General features: G+C 42.8%; 1 protein-coding gene across 3 annotated transcripts in view; it reads left to right on the top strand.

Annotated features, from left to right (window-relative positions):
• The window catches only part of IGF2BP1 (insulin like growth factor 2 mRNA binding protein 1), a 101,913-nt gene extending 94,123 nt beyond the window's left edge, over positions 1–7,790 (top strand). For 2 of the 3 annotated variants that reach the window (XM_015409234.1, XM_015409232.1), the window contains 7 exons: positions 502–624; positions 1,220–1,222; positions 1,575–1,691; positions 2,221–2,295; positions 3,960–4,091; positions 6,139–6,252; positions 7,698–7,790. In XM_015409234.1, the coding sequence (XP_015264720.1) occupies positions 502–624; positions 1,220–1,222; positions 1,575–1,691; positions 2,221–2,295; positions 3,960–4,091; positions 6,139–6,252; positions 7,698–7,790 (657 nt within the window). The remainder of the gene's footprint in view (positions 1–501; positions 625–1,219; positions 1,223–1,574; positions 1,692–2,220; positions 2,296–3,959; positions 4,092–6,138; positions 6,253–7,697) is intronic. The other variant, XM_015409231.1, reaches the window with a different exon arrangement.
• The last annotated feature ends 5,555 nt before the right edge of the window (positions 7,791–13,345 follow it).

Here is a 13,345-nt window from a genome sequence, read left to right as displayed (position 1 = left end):
TGCAACTGCAGTAGTTTGTGCAGTCCTCTGTAACAGAGCAAATAGATTTGACAGTAAACAGTTCAGTGAAAACAAAAATCACCATCCATGTGAGACCTTTTAATAGGACCAGCTACAATGGCACAGAACAGCATGCAGGCTTTTGAGTTTGCCAGAGTTGTTCCTCAGGCTGGATGTTTGAAATTAAAAAATGAAAATGGGGGAGGGAGGGGGATGTCCCAGGCCGTGGTTTTAAAGGCCTCCTCTCTTTGGCATCTCTGTGCTGAGTGAATGAACAATAAAGCTTGCACACTGTTTTGTGTCATCATCGCTGGTCGTCATAAAAGTTAAGTGGATTGTAGTTTGGTTACGGATTTTGATTTTGGACCAGTATCGCTGCAAACCACTTTAGTCTGTTAAGGTAAAAGCAAAGCCTCTCTGTGTTGACGGGTCAAAATAAAATGTAAAATTAGTACATTTATTATTACATTAGGTCCATCTGATTTTACTTTTCTCTTTCAGCTGCAGTCGCACCTGATACCTGGTCTTAACCTAGCTGCTGTCGGCCTCTTTCCTGCCTCTTCCAATGCCGTGCCACCTCCTCCAAGTAGTGTCTCCGGAGCAGCCCCGTACAGCTCTTTTTTGGTAGGTTGACAGCCTAAAGCCTGCTTTCATGTGGGAGACTAGTTTCTTTGCTACTTTCCACATTTCACATGCTTCTTTTGTGGCATTTTTATGCTGTCTGCCATTTGTGGTGTGTGTGTGGGGGGAGTGGGCGAAAACTCCTTCACACAGAAAACTAGCATGTCAGGGAAAAGGACAGGCTAAATCCTTCTCCCTGGTATTGGATTTTCAGTGTGTGGGTTTTGTGTTGCTTTGGTATGGAGCGTCATCCAGTTATATAAGAGCCTCCCTCTTACAGTCAGCAGTGATACAGTCTAAGCCACAGATTTAGCACTTCAGGTTTGTTTAGAACTAGGCCAGAGGTCTAGAGTTGCCGCAATGAGCCTGGCAACTGTTGGCAGGGAGGGGGGGGGGACAAGAAGAAGAAGAAGAGATTGGATTTATACCCTGCCCTTCACTACCTGAAGGAGTCTCAGAGCAGCTTACAAACTCCTTTCCCTTCCCCTCCCCAGAACAGACACCCTGTGAGGTAGGTGGGGCTGAGAGAGCTCTGACAGAAACTGCTCTTTTTCAGGAACAGCTGTGCCAGAATTACGGCTTGCCCAAGGTCATCCAGCAGGTGCAAGTGGAGGAGTGGGGAATCAAACCCGGTTCTCCCATATTAGAGTCTGCGCACTTAACCACTACACCAAACTGGCTCTCCAACAACATCACTGGTGTTGTTACGTCACTTCTGGGGAAAACCCAGAAGTGACATTTAGTAGCTCTAGGAATTGCTGGAAACTCTGTGGTAAAACCTGGCCTGGCAGCCCTACATTTCTCACAGCTGGTGGAGTGTGCATAAATGTTCAGTGACATCAGAACAATTTGGCTAGTAGGTGGGGTGAGATGACAGGCAACCATGTTTTAAACTGTTGTGCTGTGCAGTTTGAACCAATAACTAATCAACAGCCACAAAAATCTCTCGGCAGCCTCCTGAGCAAGAGACGGTGCACGTCTTCATCCCTGCGCAGGCTGTGGGCGCAATCATTGGCAAGAAAGGACAACATATCAAACAGCTCTCCAGATTTGCAAGTGCCTCTATCAAGGTTCTCATTTTTTTTTCTGTCTCCCAAACACTTCTGTCCTTGCAGTTGCTTGGATCCAGATTTTCTAGTGGTGCATAACGCTGAAAGCACTAGAACTTCTGGCTGCCAGACAATCTTAGGATTTCCTGGCTATACTACACACACTGTCATATGATAATTATTAATATTATTATTGTAACTATTACTGTAAGCCACCTTGAACCACAAAGAAAAGAGGGCTGATTGGAGATTTGAACTCTGGTCTTCCAGGTTTTAGTCCGACACTCGAACCAATGAGCTTTCCAGAGTCAAGGCTCCCTATGTCAGATGCCGTATCTGACGAAGACAACCGTGACTGTGGGAAGTTCATACCTCCAAAATCTTATTGGTCTCACAGGTGGACTCATATCTAACTGTTCTACCTCGTACAATTTCAGACACAGCTCAGAATAGCCACCCCAGTCTTCCGCCCACCAAAGTGGATTTTGCCTGCCAGTTAGATACTCAGTGAATCAGTTTGTTTCACATGCTTCCCTCTGGTGTATTCCAGATTGCACCTCCAGAGACGCCGGATTCTAAAGTGCGGATGGTAATCATCACTGGACCACCAGAAGCCCAGTTCAAGGTTTGTTTCCTCCATTTTAACTTGCATAACTCTTTGCCAGAAAGCCATTGCTCATAAAGATAGGAGTTGGCTTCTTAGGTACATAGTTCTTAAAGCTTATTAGTCAATCATACTTAGCGCACATACACACATATTAATACCAGTACTTGTAGACACAGTAGGTGGCAAGAACTAGGAAGAAGCAAGAAGCACTTCCTGTCCACACAGGAAGCAATGTTTTTCCTGTTTTGGTACCTGTTAAAACATATGTGTACACATTCTAAAAATGAAGAAGATTATTCATTTCTCATCAGAAGTCTTGTATGCGAATTAAGTTGAATAATGTATTAATTGACCAAAAGTCATATGACCAAATAGGGCTTTTTAACTGAGTGACAGCCCTGACTGATGTTGTTAGTAGTTATAGTTATATTGCTGCTGCTACTACTGCATTCTCATTAATCTACATGATGCTTTGCAGAGTAACTAGGGGTGTGCAAAAAACCTCGGTATTTCTCAGTTCAGGTATATTGGACCTGAAAATTTTTTGGTATTCCCAAAAAATCCCGGCATGGTATTGGGATCTGGGACTTTTCAGAAAATGTCATATTTTTTCAGGTCCAATAGACCCAAGAAGAAAAATACTGGCTTAAAAAAAAAAGCCAGCCTGACTCTGGGGCTGGCTTGGCTTCCCCTGCTGTGCGGTTTAAACTGCTGCACAGGAGAAGCTGGCCCCAGGATCTGCATGCGGTAGGGAGACGAGAGAATCAGCTGGGGTGGTGGGAGCTGAGAGCCCCACGCTGCCTTGGCTGGATCCCCTTGCAGCTCTGTTTAAACTGAGCTGCAAGAGGATCCAGCTCCAGCTGAGGTGACGTGGAGCTGTCAGCTCCCACTGAGCTGCGAGATGAGCCCACCAGGCATTCGGTATAGCTGAATATACCCGAATAAAAGCCGGGGGGGGAATCGCCTTTATTCAGGCTCAGCTATACCAATAGTCCAGATTCTCTGATCTGTATTCAGCTGAAATAATACCCTAAAAATATTTAGGGTATTTTTGGGCTTGGTTTATGCCAAATGCACACCGTAAGAGTAACATAAACAACAAGAGAAAAATCCCTGTCCCAAGGAGATTACACTCTCAGGAGTGGGAGAGACCAACACTGGGAGGGTGGGAAGTTGTAAAACGTGTTGCCTTTAAAGCAGAGGTGTCGAACTCATTTGTTACAAGGGCTGGATCTGACATAATTGTCACTTTGTTGGGCTAGACCATGTGTGCCATAAACATAATGCCAGGTACCGGAGATATAAACTGTATAAGGAACAGCAGCTGGTAAGCTCCGAGTTCGTGTATCCTCACTGCAGGGCCCCATGGGCTGGGTGGGTGGTGTAAAGGAAAACCCATCTGGGCAGACACCCCCACACCGCTTGACCACTGCAGACGAGGTTGTTCTGTCTTGCTGAAGCCACAATCGGAGTGGCTCGGTCTACTCCCCCCGAGCAGTTTCCTGTTCCCTCCTCTGCACTACTTGCTTGTGGGCCACATAAGAGCCCTGGATGGGCTGGCTCTGGCCCCCGGGCCTTATGTTTGACACCCCTGCTTTAAAGCATAGCCAGGCCTGGGTTGTCTGGATGGAGGAAGGCGTAACTGTGGAGCTGAATGGCTTCCTGGTTTGTCCGCTCTGCAGGCTCAAGGGCGAATTTATGGCAAGCTTAAAGAGGAGAACTTTTTTGGGCCCAAAGAAGAAGTGAAGCTAGAGACGCACATCCGAGTCCCGGCTTCGGCCGCAGGAAGAGTCATTGGCAAAGGAGGCAAGACGGTGAGTCGAAGGTTTGGTGTGTCAGGGGCCGTTTTGGAAACTTGGACAGGTGGCATTATTTATTCATTCATTCCTTTTACACCCTGCCTTGCTTGCCAATGGGGACCCAGAGTGGCTTACATCTTTCTCATTTCCTCTGTTTTATCCTCACAGCAGCTGTATGAGGCAGGTTAGACTGAGCATGTGACTGGCCCAAGGTCACCCGCTGATCTTCCATGGCAGAGTGGGGGATTTGCTCCAGGGTCTCCCAGATCCCAGTCTGACATTTAACTAACTCACTAGAAAGCAATAGAACAAAGTTAGAGTCCAATGGCACCTTTAAGACCCACAAAGTTTTATTCAAGATGTGAGTTTTCGTGTGTATGTACACTTTGTCAGAAGATGAAATGGAATTACATATCTTAGTTGTATATATAGGTGGCTTGTTAAATTAGCATGCAAAATAGTGAAAATATTTTTTTTTAACAGATCAAAAGAATGACAAGCTTGGTTTCTGGTTATCGTCTGTTTTGGTTCAACTGGGGGGGGGCGTAAAACAACATAGGTAATAAATATGTTAGAACTGGAGAAGAAAGATTTCAAAATATATGATCAGGATTTTACAAATGGTTAAACGATTATGTTAAATGAACAAATAGTGACATAAAATGGAGATAATATAATTTTATATTCTTAAACATAAAGCAAAACTCTTATACAAATGGTTGTGGTGGAAAAATCACTTAACATATATTTAGATACTGTAGGAGGTAACAAAATAGATGTAATAAGATGAATATGAACCCCCAACTTGTTTGTAACATATGTTGTCTGTTTGTTGGTTGTCTTTATTAGATATAAAATAAAAAACTTTACCAACCCTAGAACTGGAGATTGATGTGTCCTAATTTGTGAGAGCCCCGTCCGTAGACCCCCATTAAAAAGCACTTTGTAATAATGCATAGAAAACAACATTGAATCATTAAGTAGGAAGAATTAATTTTAAAAAGCCTTTAAGACTTCCAGAAACCTAGGAGTTCTGGTCTTGATGAACCTCCTGGGGTTCGGTCCACAGACTGGGTTTTTTTAAAAAATCCCCATTGTGTTCCAGCATAGCCACAGCCTTACTTCAGCAAAGGCAGGCTTGTGGAGCAGGAATTGCTTTTGAGAGAACAATTATGATGGTGGTGTTTGATTCTTAGTTATTTTGGAGCTGCGAAATCATGTAGTAGGGTCAGTGTTCCCCAAGACTTCTGATGTCCGAGCAGCACTGTTCTTCTGAGGGACTCTTTGAACTTTTACTCAAAAAAAGTTTTATTTCTGGAGTATTCTACCTGGGGAGGAATGACAGTACATTGAAAGTGGCCTGTTTGTATATGTATTCAAAGGTTTGTATCTCCACCTTTCCTTGCAACTCAAGGTGGTCCTTGTAATAACAAAAGATGTAAAATAATTGTAAACATCAACAATTTAAAACCAAATGGCAAAGTGTTGAAAATCATGTGTCCAAAGAAAACTCCCAACATTTCAGATGCACCTACCATAAATATTTCATCCCTCCCCTCAAGTTAAAAGCTCATTTAAAAGGAGAGGTCTTACAAGCTTTACAAAACCTAATTAGCCAAGTTGCTTGCCTAATTTGGGAAGCTGATTCTGTAAGGTGGGTGCTATCAGTAAAAAGTCCTTGTTTCTGACCATAGAAGATTTGACTTGGCTGTAAGAAGCGGGAACCACCCATCTTTTTGGGGCCCAAAGAAGAAGTGAAGCTAGAGACGCACATCCATTATCTTAACTCTCTCTCTCTCTCTCTCCATCCCCCCCCCCCCAATCGTGGGTCCTGGAATGCCTGGGAGAAAGATGATATAAAAATATTTAAATAAATTATAAAGACAGGTGGACTCATCATGAGAGGTGTACTGGCTTGTTTATTTGTTTAGTTAATATATTTTTATCCTGCTTTTGTCCCTGATTTTCTCCTGGCAAGCACTGTTGAGATGGGGTTTGGCTGAAGAAGTTTTGTGCGTATTTATTCGATATCATTAAAAGATTGCTGGTTTCCCACTTGCAGGTCAATGAATTGCAGAACCTGACGGCGGCTGAGGTAGTCGTCCCACGGGACCAAACCCCTGATGAGAATGAGCAAGTGATTGTTAAAATCATAGGACATTTCTATGCCAGCCAGGTAGGATGTCGAGATCAGTCATTTTTGCCAGTGGTTGTGGTGAAATGTGGTACAAGGTAACTGTTACAAGGGCATTTTTTAAAACAAAAATGATATGTTACGTTTTGCTCCACATACCCAAAAGCAGGGTTCTAGTCCCTAATCTGAGATGACCAATCTGTTGAATTACACTCTCAGATGTGACCTATGAAATTGGAAGAGGACAAGTGTGGACCCATGACACCTGCGGGGGAAGATACCATCTTGCCCCCCTCACACTGCCACTGGTTTTCTGCAAACCTGAGGAGTTTCCCAAGTTTGTAGGACTATCTGTTTTATGTTAGCATGGCCTTGATCCGCATATTTAAGTATCTGTGACTGAGACCACACTTTACTATTATAATGTAAGATAATTTTTCCTTTATGTACATAAGATTTGAGGGTAGCTACCCCTCCTGACACCAGTCCCTCTCCCCAGCTTGTGAACATTTTTAGAGATGTTTCAATTGGGAGTCTGAATCCAGTCATAAGGCTTTTCTGCATTCTAACTTTCCATTTCGGGGTGGGGGGGCTCCTGTTTTGCCTGTGTTTTTGCTCCCTGTAGTAGTTAGTTCGATATTAGATCAGTTTATGTCTGGCACGTCTCCCTGCAGATTTAAATTGCAGGGTTTAATGCCAGTCATAAACCGGTGTGATATCAAACTGACCACAAGAAGGTGCAAAACGGGGGGAAACCCCGACGAAAGCAGGAACTTACAAGCAAAGAAAATGAGAATGTGAAAAAGCCCATAATGTATGTGTTTTATGTGTGAATTTTAATGGCTTGGATCTCTTTTTGATTTTCTGCAGGTGCAGTGGAGGGATGCTAGTTTTCGCTGGTTTCCTCCTTCCACAGCAGGCCCAAACTCCCCCAAAATGCTGCTTCTGGGAGATAGAGGGCCGCTAGCAATTAATTGGCGGGAAGCTAAAGGTTTCCAGCAGCTGACGAAAATAACCGCCTCCCTTGGGCCTTTAGAAATTCTAGGCTAGACCTAAGCCCATATATTTATTTACATACACACACTTTGCTCAATGTGAGGGCTTTTTTGAGTGAGAGAATGCAGTTGGGCAAGATGGATATGGTAATAGGCCATTGAACAGAAGGGCTAGTTGCTTTTTTCTTGCCGCTTAAAATGGGCGTATTACTGGCTGTTTTCTTAATGTAGCCATTGTGACTGCATCCTGTATGGTGAAATTCTGTGAACCAGACAAGTACTGGTGCTATTGTTTTGTTTTACTTTGTTGTATTAGTGAAAAGAAGTCTGTTGACTGTATAATAAAGTTCACTGACTTATAGTTGGTCACAGTGATGAATATTTATCCATCCGCAGACAGAAACTCCCAGAATCACTGGGCGGTCTTACCTGGACCAGAGAAATTTCATCCACTGCATTCAGCCTTTTCTGCCCCTCCCTCTTTCTTTCCAGATGGCGCAACGTAAAATACGTGATATCCTCGCTCAGGTGAAACAACAGCATCAGAAGGGACAGAACAGCCAGACGCAGGCGCGAAGGAAATAGGAAGATGCTTTACCCCGGGTGCGTGAGAAAGAAAAAGATGGACAAACGGATGACAATGACAACGGATGAAATGAACGCCAAGCAGAAAGAGTGACGCGCTGATGCGGAACCCCTAAGAGTGTCTGGGAATCAGTTTACCGTAGGCGGGTATTAGTAACTTCCATGTAGACGGGTGACTTAATGTCTCAAGAGCCAAAGGCAGATATGATTGGCTCCTCAGGCATGCAGTTTATAAATATATATTTGAGGGGGCAAAATTGGATCAGCTGGTAGGGAAAAAATTCTAATCAGACCCCAGAATCTGTTTTCAATTGATTAGGGTGTGTGTTTGTGTGAAATTGTCCAAAGGGGCAGACAGAGTTCACGCATACAGTTTGCTGTGCATTAGATCAAGAGCAGAGGAGAGTAACATCCCATCTCCCTTGCCTTTCCCCCTCCCAAATGCAGCAGGATTTTCTTTACTTGGGCAACTGCCTGTCCTCCAACCAGAGTTGTAATTGTCAGGAGATGGAAACTAAGTGGGACTAGATCCCCTGGTGGTGTCTAGCATGCTTTGGGTTCCCACCGTTTGGATAGCCAGGTTCCGCTTGATTCCCACACGTTGATGACTGTAAAAATCAGCGTGTGGTAGGGTGGGGGACCCCTTTCCAGACTCTCTTTTCGTTTATCTCCAGTGGGCTGGGGCTGGTTTTAAATTTTTGACCCCAGCTATCCTAGCTGTTGAGCAGCGGGACAATAACCTTGCTTGGACTAGCATTTCTGTGATAGGAAAGACAGCCCCAGGTATTCAGTTGAATGGTTTGCTCTTTCCTTGCAACGTCTGCATGTTGCTTGGGGGGGGGGGGTTTGCTTTGTTGGTGGTGCTCCTGGTTTCATCTCCAGATGTGGCATCACGGTTTCAAGAACTGAAATCACAGCAATGGCCTCTGGTTTGTTCCATGGTTCTGTGGCCACATTATGCTTAGGAGACCCAAAGGCTACCTCTGGACCAAAATGCTTTTAGATAAATATTTCCGAAGTGGAATCACACTGATCTTTCACCCCAGTGTAGCTCTGTTGGCACATACGTCCTTCAGGGACTTCCTGTCACTTTAAGAATATTAATTCTTATTTTCTGATCTAGAATTATCTTATTATATTATATTAATGGATTCCCCCTCCCTTTCTTCAAATTGGCCATCAGATCTTAAACCAAAGTAGGTAGGGAAAACAAACACGTAACACTGCCTTTATTCTTAGCATTCATTCTTCTGGATTTCAAACACTGGTTTGATTCAGACATCACAACAAACCATGGTTTGCAGTAGCCATAGTTTAGAACCCAAACTCTAGTTTGACTCTCTGAACGTATGAGCAGAACATAGTCTAGAACTACTTGTCTACTTCCAGCAGTCATATTTCTGGAGTTCAGGGGCTCTGTAGGCAGAACAGTGTTGCTAACTTTAATTTGTCAGTTCATTTGTTACATCAAACCATAGATTGCTGACTTGCCTCAAACCATGTTTTTTTTAAAATTCTGGTTTGCCACCAGTTACAAACTATGGTATTGCTAATTCAGATATCGTGCCAAACTGCTAAGTTTCAGAACGTACAAGATGGTGTGATGTCTCAATTTTTCCAGTTTCTTTGAAAAAGCTCTACTGATCCAGGAAGGAAGTAAATTCTCTTCCACCCACCCCTGAAATGATTGTAAAGCCAAGCACTTGTGAAAATTTGCCAAGGTTTTAATTCACCTAAGGCATAAATCTGGAGATAGGAAAGCTGAGGAAAAACAGAAATTATAATATTCATAAGCTATCAAGTCACAGGATGCAAATATTTTTAGATTTTTTAAAAAGAAAAGGGTTCGGATTTTCCTTTGGTTTTAGTATATATCTCAGCTGAGAGGCGGGGGGAAAACTAGATTTTTGCGAAAAACCAAACTAAAAACAAAGGAAAATCCAAACTCTTTTCATTTTAAAAGCTAAGATCACAAGCCAGGTTTCACCTGGGAAGCCCAGACATAACCGTGCAAGAAAGATTTTTAGGAATTTAGTGGGTACTGAAATTCAGACACCATGCCTCTTTTGTTTTTGAGGATACAGATCTTGATGTGGCAGTCCTGTCAAGACTAAACCGTAGCAAAAGTTCCAAACTATCTCTCAGGTTATGCTTCACCTTGCAACTAACATATTCCTTTGCTGTTGAAGGGAATTATCCAGCAGCAAATGTAGCACTTGTGCAGTGCTATCCAAAGCAGAATTAAATCCTTCTTAAGTCCACTGAAGTCAACAGGCTTAGAAGAATGTAACTCTGTTTAGAATGGTGCTCTCAGCCAATGTGTTTTGGCAAATCAACATTATGGCATCGTATACTGTGCAGCACAAGCCCCTGGACTGCTTTATATTTGTCATCATCTGCCTTTAAGGCACGACTTTTTTCTCACATTCAGGGCAATCCAAGGGCTAGTGTATGCTGTTATTGTTTATTATTACTATTGGGGGTGATTAAATGTCCCCTAAAATAACCCATTTTCAAATCACTTGCCCAGAACGAACAATTTCAGAATCCTAGTTTATGAGAATTAGATCTTCCAGCCCTTCTCTAGAGCGAGCAGAAGCTTCTCACATGATACTGCTGCACTGTTGGTGCAGGAAAGGGGGAGGGGAGAGACTCCATCTGCTGAAACTTCTTTGGTGTTCTTAAAGGGCTGGAAGCCCTGCATTTAGGGAGCCTCTGTGCTTTGACAGTCTGGGGAAATGAAGTCTCAATTGGCCATCTTGATCCAGAGGGCAGCAGAAAGCTGTGTGCAGTTTGTTCTATGGTGCCCAAGGCTTTGCATGGGGAGCTCAATAATCTGGCATTGCAGTGTTAATAGATAGATGCACGGTGCAATCCAAAGCAGAGTTGCACCAGTTAATTTCAGTGCGCTTAGAAGGGTGCAGCTCTGTTTAGGATTGCACTGACAGTCTCATCTCCTCCATGGAACAGGTGGTATAGCGAATTCTCGCCTGGAAATACGTGACAAAGATTGTGTTCTCTAGAAAATGGATAACCAAGTGGCTAACACCCAGCTGCCAGGGTACTGCCATACATCTGTTTTACCCAAACCCCAGTCTCCCAGAAAAGGATAATTAATAATGACAGATGAGTTTTAAATAAGTATGTTTGGAGAGGCTGGATTTTTTTTGTTGGGGGGGGGAAGGAGGCTGAAAATGCCGCAAAATTTGGGGGGATGGGGGTTGGAAATGGACAGTTAAAAAAAACACATCGAAATTGGGGGGGAGAAGTAATTTTTTCTGCCATAGAGAGGTCTTTGTGAGGCCATACCAAATATAGACATCAGAAGAATGTAATACGGTTACTGATCCCAGTCACTCTTACGCGAACTTTAAAAAGAAAGAAAAAAAATGTGCAAACTGATATTCAAATGGATTGTGAGTAGTTGTGGAGGACAGGAATTGCTTGCGTAGCAGCCCTGCTCACAGAACCAAGTTTCGTCTCTGCGTTAAATAGTCTTTCAATTTTTGTTAATCTGGCCATTCTTTTAAGGGAGACTTTTCCCATGGTGCTCCAGAGAGCTTTGAACTCAGGTAATCCAATGTTAATCCCTCTTGGTTTGGATTTTAAAATGATTTGGTTTAGTATCAACAAAAGTGTGTCTTCCCCCCGCCCCCAGGCTTACCTCCAAGTTAGCATGGATAGGATCGCAGCCTTTCTGCCCATTCCTGCACCTGTTTGCCTGAAAGTAGGCCTACTGAATTAATTGGGGCTTACTTCCAAATAAGTGTGCATTGGATTGCTGCCAATCCAGTTTAAGCAGTATTTAAGCAAACCTACTGCTGTTTGTTCTTAAAGAACATTAAATCAGCCTTTGAGATAGCCTAAAAAAAAAAAATTATCATCCTACCAAAATGAAAAAGGTCTGATCTGTTTTCTCCTGGTTACCTGTCTGTTCCATGGCAGTTGGTGATGGGTATTGTCCCGAGAGAATTGGTTATTCCCCTTAAACACATGGCTAACTGCAAAGCCTTGTTAAATTGCTAGAAAATCATGTCCAGAAGTCTTAATTCCACCTTCAGGCTGCTGCATCTGTCCTGTTGATTTAAATATGAACATTCTGGGATGAATTAATATTTCAGGTCCTCAGTGCCCTGCTGGTAGAATTCTGTTGGAACAACTGAACTTTAGAAACATGTTTTGTGATGTAAACCAAAGTTTTGAGGCTGAACCTGTGATCCTAAGGCATGTTCACTTTGGATGCAAGAACATCAATATGTGTTTTTAAGATCAAGTCTTATCCTATAACCGATCGAATGCCATCCTTCCTTTTAGAAAGACGGACAGAAAATTGGAATTGGGGGAGGAGCAACCTTCTTTGTGATAAACATTGATCTATATTTTAGCAGAGACCAGACTTCGGTTCTGATTTGACTTGCCAGATATCCGGGTTTACCCAAGATCTTTAAGAGCAGTAGAGTTTGATTTCCAATGTATTTCCATGTGCCTAAAATTCAACCAATGTCTTTGATTTAAGCAGCTGCATGGATCTCGCTGTTTACATGGAAGCAATTACTGTCCTTTTTATACCTTGCAAAAAAGTGGTATGTGCGGATAGGTCAGGCATTGCTGTGTGTTTTAAGGGAAAGGGGGGGAAACAGAAAAAAAAAGAGAAAAGAGAGAAAAAATGGGGGAAGAAAAAAAAGCTACCTCAAGGTATGAAGTTACCTCAGCAATTGTTTTGTTTTTTGGGCTTGCTGATATTTTATATAAAAGCTGATAGTCTTGAATATTTTATTTTTTTAATGAAAAGAGAAGTTAAGTTTCATAATTTCTTATGAGCCAGAAGTTATTATGCAGGTCAGCAGTGTTATAAGCTCTCTATGGAGAACGACAGAGATTTTCAGACGTAGCGGAAAAGATGGCAGATCACTCCCCTCCCCCCCTTCCAAATTAGCAGTTTACTTGTTGCCTTACTACAGGAATAAAATGACAATATTCTGTCCCTCAGGAATGTGGAATCTGAGGGACTTTTAATTACAGTGTATAAATTTGTTTGGCTTAGAAAGGCCTATCAAGTGAAACATGTTTGCGGTCTGTAGACTGGCTGATTCTGAGTATACTTCATCTGAAAGTTAGGGTGAGTTTACAGTCGATCGACGTGGTTGGCATTGCATGGTTGGTTATTCTGGTGTAGATGTTTTTTCCTCTCTGGTTGGTTTCTCATTTGATATCAAGTTTGGGCTTGTTATGCATGTTTTTCATCACTAGGGGTTGCCAAAGTGTTGTTTGCACTCCCAATACTAGCAAAATGCAAGGAGAACCCCCTTGAAAACAGCTGGTCTTTCACAGGTTGTCTGCGATAGGGACCAGATGACAAAATATCTACAAGCAACCATGTGGGACGACCACCAGACACCCACATGAAAGAAGGAAAGAGAGAGTAAGCCCATGTGGTTTTCTGAATGCCTAAACTTGCCTGTTGCTGCATAGAAACCAAAGAAATCAACCAGTTAAGTTTGTTTAGTTTGAAAAGGCCAGTTGAGGAGACGGTCGATGCAAGACCAAGCAGGAAT

This window comes from Gekko japonicus, unplaced genomic scaffold (genome assembly GCF_001447785.1).
Source record: "Gekko japonicus isolate JY-2015 unplaced genomic scaffold, Gekko_japonicus_V1.1 scaffold240, whole genome shotgun sequence".
In the NCBI taxonomy this organism is placed as follows: Eukaryota; Metazoa; Chordata; class Lepidosauria; order Squamata; family Gekkonidae; genus Gekko; species Gekko japonicus.
This window is presented reverse-complemented; position numbering and strand designations above follow the sequence as displayed.